Genomic DNA, 7,051 nt, shown 5'->3' with positions numbered 1-7,051 from the left:
TGCTGGTCTCGATCCAACCCCAGTCAGGATCGTCGGGAACCAGGGCCTGACCCCAGACATGTCGCCCTGGTATATTGCTCGTCGGACGTGCTGCTTCAGGGCTGCACTTGTCAGTGGGATCAACTGGACATTGCTCTTCTTTGCAAACAGTTTGCAGCGTGCCTTGTCGATATCGGTTGCGGTGCTTGTTATGTCGTTAAGCAGAATGATGAACCTTTCCATGATCTGCATGGCATCTTCATCAATATGATCTGGTGCAGTGGATAGGTCAGTGAGTGTCTGGTTCCGCTGAGGTAGAGCTGTCCACACTGCCCATGCTGTCCTCTTGCCATGTCCGGCGAAGCAGGAGACTGTGTCGTGCTTGTGCCTGTGCTTTCTCAGGGCCCAGAGACCGCGCCACCTCATGGGCTGCCAAGAACCGGAAAGCCTTGCCTGTGCCGAAGGACACCCACACTTTGACTTCCTCCTCCAGGGTGCAGGCCAGAGCCACTGCCAGGACAACAACATCAGTGTCAACTGTGCGGATGAGGAACTTCTTGCGGCCATTGTGAGCAGCGTGGGCGGCATGCAACATCATACGGCTATCAGCTTCTTTGTGGTTGCAAGGAGCCAGGGCTGCAGTATCTAGGAGCGGTGGCTTGCTCAAGACATCATCTCCTTCAGTGATGACCAGCTCCTTGTCTGCAAGCTGGAATGAGTCGTGGAGGACGCCAGAGAGGAAGCTGAACAGCTCTTTCTTGTTCTCGTCGACTCTGAGGAAGCTGGCCCAGTTTCTGGGAATCGTTGCACCAACCACCACCCGTCTTCTCACCCCCTTTCCGCGCTTGGCCCTTGGTGTACCCTTCAACGAGTCTGTATTGTAGCGGTCCAACACCAGGTCCAGTCGCGTGGCTTGATGGAATTTTGAGAGTATGTAGGGCACAAAGACCTGCTGTGCATACTCGTTGAAGCTTTTTGCTGTAGCTGGCTTCAGCATCTGGATGATGACCGCTCCATCTAGCACAATGCAGCTGGTTGGAGGAACCTCAAACTTGGGCTGACTGAGGTCTTCTAGACAAGCGAGAAGATCACTCTTGACACCCAGCCGGATGCCACCGCCAGCTGATAGTGCAGGGAGGGCAGGCTGGTTTTCACGTTGGAAGAATTGCTCTAGATTCCCATCCCGGTTCTGGCACCCGATATACAGACGAGAGAACAGGTCCGCGTCATTCTTGAAGGATTTCATCTGCTGATTGCCGTTTCCCGGAGGTTTTGAAGCAGGCTGACCGAAGCTATTCAGCTTGTTTCTTTGGATGGCATCTCCTATGGGTTTCGTTCTCTCTACCAGGCGTTCTCTGACGAAGTTGTCAAACTGCAGCTGACCCACTTCGTGTGCATGACGGAGGGCGTCTACAGTTCCAAGTGGCGCAATCTCCTTGGTTTCGAGTACCAGCAGATCTTGACTCTTCTCTTCAAATGGATTCCCCAAGTCTTCCATCACGTTGACCATCGACTGTACATCTTTCAGGAAAGCAGTCTGCACACTTGCTGACTGGTCATGGTGCCTTGTGTCTTGTGGTCTGTTCCCCGGGTCAGTTTCGTCAAGGAACGGTTCGATGAGCATGGCAACCTCTGGTTTTGCCACCATCCACCATCGTAGAGCGCTGGGGTTGTCGGTAAGGCCCACTGCATCTCCGTCTCCTTTGTTGGCAGCATTGTTCTGCTCGTGGGCCTGATCGACGCGGATGGCAGAGAACGACCTGTTCGTCTTCTGGACGGTAAAGTTCCCAGCTCGGAATTCTTGGGCTATTTCAGGGTGTGTCGTCAGCAGTTCCACCATGTCTTGCAGATGCATAGAAATTCAGCGCACGTAGTTGGTGTGATCCAGGGCATGAAACCACACTGCTAGTTCTGTCAGAGCATCTAGCTACATCACAAACGTAGCTTGGCGCAGAGAGCGCACGTACACCAGGACCGTTACCTTCAGTTGCAGGACAGTTACCCAGTAGTCGAACTGGGGGCAGGTCTCCGCTTTTTGCTGGCACCAATCGTCGAACTCCAGCTGCTCGTTGCGTGCGTCACCCAGCTGGTCAATGTAGTGGTTGTAGGCGTGCTGCTGCAGGGTGAAGAGGGCTGCTGCTGTCACTTGATGAGCCCTCCTGGTTCGACTGACATGGGATGATGGCAGGAAGGAGTCCACTGTCCTGGCACTGGTGATCTCTGCTCGAACCAGTGCTTGCACCCATCTGCTCTCTTGCAGCCAGTCACCAAAGGTCTTCAGTGCTGCCATCTCGATATGAAGACCGCCGAAGAGAACGACAAACTTCTCTACACCATACTCTTGCGGCCACTTCCACTGGATTTCCTTTGCCAAAGCAAACAGCGGCTGGTCGCATGTGACCACTGGAGTCTGGCCATGGTTGAGATGTTCCACTGCAATCCTGATCAAATCCATGGAGTGCTTGATCATATCCACGGTGTGGGAGCTTTCACTGGAGAAGTTTTTGTTGGGCGACTTGGGTGTGTTTTAGCCAGAGATACTCTCTTTCAGCATGTTGCTTGAGGCCGCTGTTGCTGCTCAGGGATATCACGATGGTAGCCGGCACGGGGGTGTTCCTGATGCTGCCGACGGATGGGACATCTGTATAGTAATGCGGCAAACGGTCAACTGTTTTGAGGCCTCTTTCGTTCGGCCCTCCAAGGATGATGATGCTGCGGTCAATGCCAGCCCCAGGGACCGCAGGGTGTTGCATGAGGGAAATAGCAGTCCCATGGAATGACTGTTTTGCTGTGGTGGAACTTAGGATGTGATCAATATTGTCTACAACGGCAGTCGTGAGTTCAACATTGAAACTATCTCCGATTCCTATGGTGGGAGGGTGGTGTATTGGACTCTGAGCCTACAGAATATCGCATGAGAGTTCATTTGTTTGGTGCCACCTCATCCCCAGGTTGTGCTAACTTCACGTTGAAATCGGTGGCCGATGAATTTGAATATAAGTATGGTAAGAAGGCAGCCGATTTTGTAAGGAACCAGTTCTATGTCGACGATGGGCTTAGATGTGACAGTGCAGCCCAAGGGGCGATAAATTTGGCACATTCTGTCACTAAACTCGTTGCTGAACGTGGGTTTAGAGCGCACAAATTTGTGTCACATAGTAGGGAAGTGTTAAAGGCCATACCACAATCAGAATGGGGAAAGAACATTCAGAAACTCGACTTGAAGTATGCCGATTTGCCAATAGAGAGGACATTGGGCATGGAATGGCATGTTGAGTGTGACGCATTCGGATTCAGCCTTAACCTGAGGGACAAACCCCTCACGCGTAGGGGAATTCTGTCTACAGTCGCGTCTATATTTGATCCCCTAGGGTTGGTTTCCCCTGTTATCTTGCGTGGGGAGGCTATCTTGAAGGAGCTATGTCAACAGAAGGTGGATTGGAACACCGAGATACAAGACGACGTTAAGATGAGATAGGAAAAGTGGAGGACAGATCTCCTGTCTTTGACTCAATTACGAATCCCTCGATGCTATAAATCTGGTGAGCTTGGCAAAGTGAAGAGTTCAGAATTGCACAGCTTCTCGGATGCAAGTCAAGATGGTTATGGACAGTGCACGTACTTGATGTTAGAAGACGAAGACGGGAAGGTTGAGACGTCCCTGGTCATGGCGAAGTCTAGAGTTACCCCACAGCGTGCTGTCAGCATTCCGAGATTAGAGTTAGTTGCTTCAGTTACACGTGCGAGGGTAGCGACCTTTGTAGAGAAGCAACTTAGTATGGAATTAACTAGCGCTTTTCATACGGATAGCCGGGTTGTGCTGGGCTATATAGCCCCTCCTGTCCCAGCACTGGAGGAATTGGTCTTCGAGAGGATGACCCAGAAGTGAGAAAGATCGTCACAACACTAGCCACCCATGTTGTCCCACAGCCATACGCCAGTCTGTCTGTGAGGTTCGATACTTTTCTAGTTGGTTCCGCCTCAAGCGAGCTACTGCTCTGTCTGCGCTATTTTAGTATATTTTAGAAGCGCGTACAGGAACGAGAAACTGCACCTACGGGTGGCACCAAACCCGCAATTAGTCCTTACCAGTCAGTAAGTGTGGAGGCGATGAAGATAGCCGAGCAGTCGATCGTTAGAGTCACCCAGGACGGGGCTTTTCCCAGGGAGATCCGTGCATTGAAGACGCCGGCCAAGGACAAACATAGACTCAACCCTGTGGGGATGAGTAGTAGCCTATGTACCCTGGATTCCTTCCTGGACGAGAATGGAATTCTCAGAGTCGGTGGGAAGATCAAACGTGCTAGCCTACCCTCCTTAGTCAAGCAAAATGTGTTACTTCCCCGCAGTAGTCATATCACAAGCTTAGTAATTGACCATTGTCATAGGGTCGAGGGACATGCAGGGCGCGGAATGACGCTTAATAGCTCAAGACAGGCTGGATTTTGGATTGTTGGGGGTCGAGCTGCTGTGACATCCTATATTCTTAGCTGGGTCACTTGTCGCATGTTACGGGGCACAACCTGTGGGCAAAAGATGGCCGATCTACCGGTAGACTGCTTAGAACCCGCTGCACAGTTTACATACTGCGCAGTTGACTATTTTGGGCCATGGCTTATAAGAAAAAAAAGGTCAGATAAAAAGCGATGGGGGGTGTTGTTTAGTTGTATGTCCTCAAGAGCCATTCATATCGAAACGGCCAACAGCTTAGATACAGACTCTTTCTTGAATGCTTACCGCCGCCGGGGTGTAATAAGGTTATTACGCTCTGACAGGGGGACAAATTTCATTGGGGGGAAAAATGAACTCACCACCGCGTTGTCTGAAATGGACAATAAGAAGATTGCTGTCGAACTGTTGAAGGAGAACTGCGACTGGATTCCGTTCAGTTTTAACCCGCCACACGCTAGCCACATGGGAGGAGCTTGGGAGAGAATGATTGGGAGTGCTAAAAATGTTCTCTCCGCCCTTCTCAAGCAGCATGGACAACAGCTCGACGACGAGTTGTTAAGGACACTTCTGATTGCCCTCTGTGTCCCCCCTGTGTTCTTCATGGTTCGATGGTTTCTTTGTGTGTTATACTTGCAACTGCCTCAGCAGACTTTGCCTTTGCCGGCTCATGTACAGCTGGCTGTACAGATATACATTCTCCGGCGGTCATATATGCGCCGTTCAGCAATATAAGTCTAACTACGCGTGACAAATGTCATCTCAATCGATCATATTGACGAAGTTGGCCATTGTGTGCAGAACATCATGTTACATGAAGAACTTCAGGCAAAACAACGTTGCCGACATCTTCAACATGACGGCTGTCGACAGTTCCCTTCAACACGACGTAGGCACTGCCGTCATGACGTTCTGTAGCAGCACAGAGCAGAGCAATACGCAGAGAAATCAGTTCGATGTTACGAATAGCCACATAATGCGCATACTCTCTCGTACAACATCGTCATCCATTTCTTCATGCAATCATGGTGCGATCTCTCTAATGTTCACATATCAAGTGCTACATAGGACAGGCGTCATGGGGAAGAAACACGCCTAAGACCACACGGAAATGGAACCACCGCAAAATCAAAACCTTTGCTCTCGCCCCCCCCCATCTGTACGACCCCCCATCTAATCGCCAGTTCCTCCCACGTCCCAAATCTCTGCCCTCTGTGTCTCCCCTAAAATTCCGGACTGTTCGCTGGCAGCTATGGTTCCGTGCACTGACCTATGCATTCGGCGCACGGATCCATAGCTGCCAGCGCTGCATACTGTCGTAGGACATTGCCGCGGAACTGCGTGCAAGATCTGCGCTCAGCGGTTAAGGTTAGGGTTAGGGTTAATTATTATTGCTCACTGTTAGGCTTATTTAATGAGCTGACATATTTCTTGTCACAAATCAACCTTTACACCTCATCGAAGGGCATCATAGAGAGCCATGAATATTCTACGTTCCTACAAATGTACAATAGCCTTTCTTAGACCCGCAGAACAGGTACATTTTTTACAGGATTAGCGACATTTTTATTATGTACTTACATTTCGCTATTCCATTACGAAATCATATCTACCCATTGTAGTTGCTTTCTCCAGCCGTGCCGTGCGTTTTGTTTCACCTCCCATTCCTATCTGTCGTTCACTTACTATTTACACTCGCCCTATGTCATATTTGTATTTGTCGGTGTACCTGTATACTCTTCTTACAAGTCCAACACATTAACAATGCGTCTGGGTTTTGCCATGATACATTTCATCGTCTTATATGCTTTTCTCTTTTCTCTCTAGTAACACAAAAAGCAAACTTCGCTATGAAAAGAACCAGCCTGAGCATCGCCGCATTTACGCAGCTAGCATCAGCCTATCCACTCTTAAGTGAACACCAACACATATCCAAGGGTTTCAGCAGTCGATTCCTCTGGCTCTTTCCAAAACCCTTATTTCTGGCCTATCAAGCTGTGAAAAATCCCGACAAGCATTCACAAGATATAGCCGACCAGTTTAAAGACGTACTATGTAAGATATCATGTTCTCGGTCTACACTAACATGTGCCAAAATTTAACTCTTTCACAGTATTTCCACATTGACATGCATGTTTACTTTGTACTCACACGACGTATTGTACTTGTAGCAGATTCGCTTTTGGCATCGTGCGTTTCATTTTTGGCTCACGAGAGATGGCGCTAGCGGGGGATCTCCCGCAATGAGCAATTTGTGGGTACCCTCCGCGAGGATGGTTCCAAGAAGTGAAAACAATAGAGAAAACGGCGCGAAGAAAGAGATACGCCGGAGAGTTATGGCGGTGCAGTTGTGTTTTTAGAATGCGTCCGATGTTAACCGTGCGCGTACAGTAGATTGTAATGCTATTATCAGTGCTTCGTAGTCTTATTGCAGTCTTATTGTAGTGCTATTATCAGTGCTTCGTAGTCTTATTGCAGTCTTATTGTAGTGCTATTATCAGTGCTTCGTAGTGCGCGTACGTTATTAGTAGTACTACTACTAGTGTGGTACTGTAGGATTTATGTACGGAATGTACACAATACTGTACGTCTGCATGTAGCCTCAGTGACAGTGTAGAGGTGA

The 7,051-nt window shown here is 49.4% G+C and overlaps 1 protein-coding gene across 1 annotated transcript; it reads left to right on the top strand.

Annotated features, from left to right (window-relative positions):
• The first annotated feature begins 2,531 nt into the window (after positions 1 to 2,531).
• LOC106817150 lies at positions 2,532 to 3,457 on the top strand. The gene is made up of 2 exons (XM_014821802.1): positions 2,532 to 2,622; positions 2,931 to 3,457. The coding sequence occupies exons 1-2, from the start codon at positions 2,532 to 2,534 to the stop codon at positions 3,455 to 3,457; spliced, it is 618 nt and encodes a 205-aa protein (XP_014677288.1).
• Positions 3,458 to 7,051: the final 3,594 nt, after the last annotated feature.

This window comes from Priapulus caudatus, unplaced genomic scaffold, assembly GCF_000485595.1.
Source record: "Priapulus caudatus unplaced genomic scaffold, Priapulus_caudatus-5.0.1 Scaffold1610, whole genome shotgun sequence".
In the NCBI taxonomy this organism is placed as follows: domain Eukaryota; kingdom Metazoa; phylum Priapulida; class Priapulimorpha; order Priapulimorphida; family Priapulidae; genus Priapulus; species Priapulus caudatus.
The sequence above is the reverse complement of the archived record's forward strand: the minus strand, read 5'-3'. Positions and strand labels throughout refer to the sequence as shown.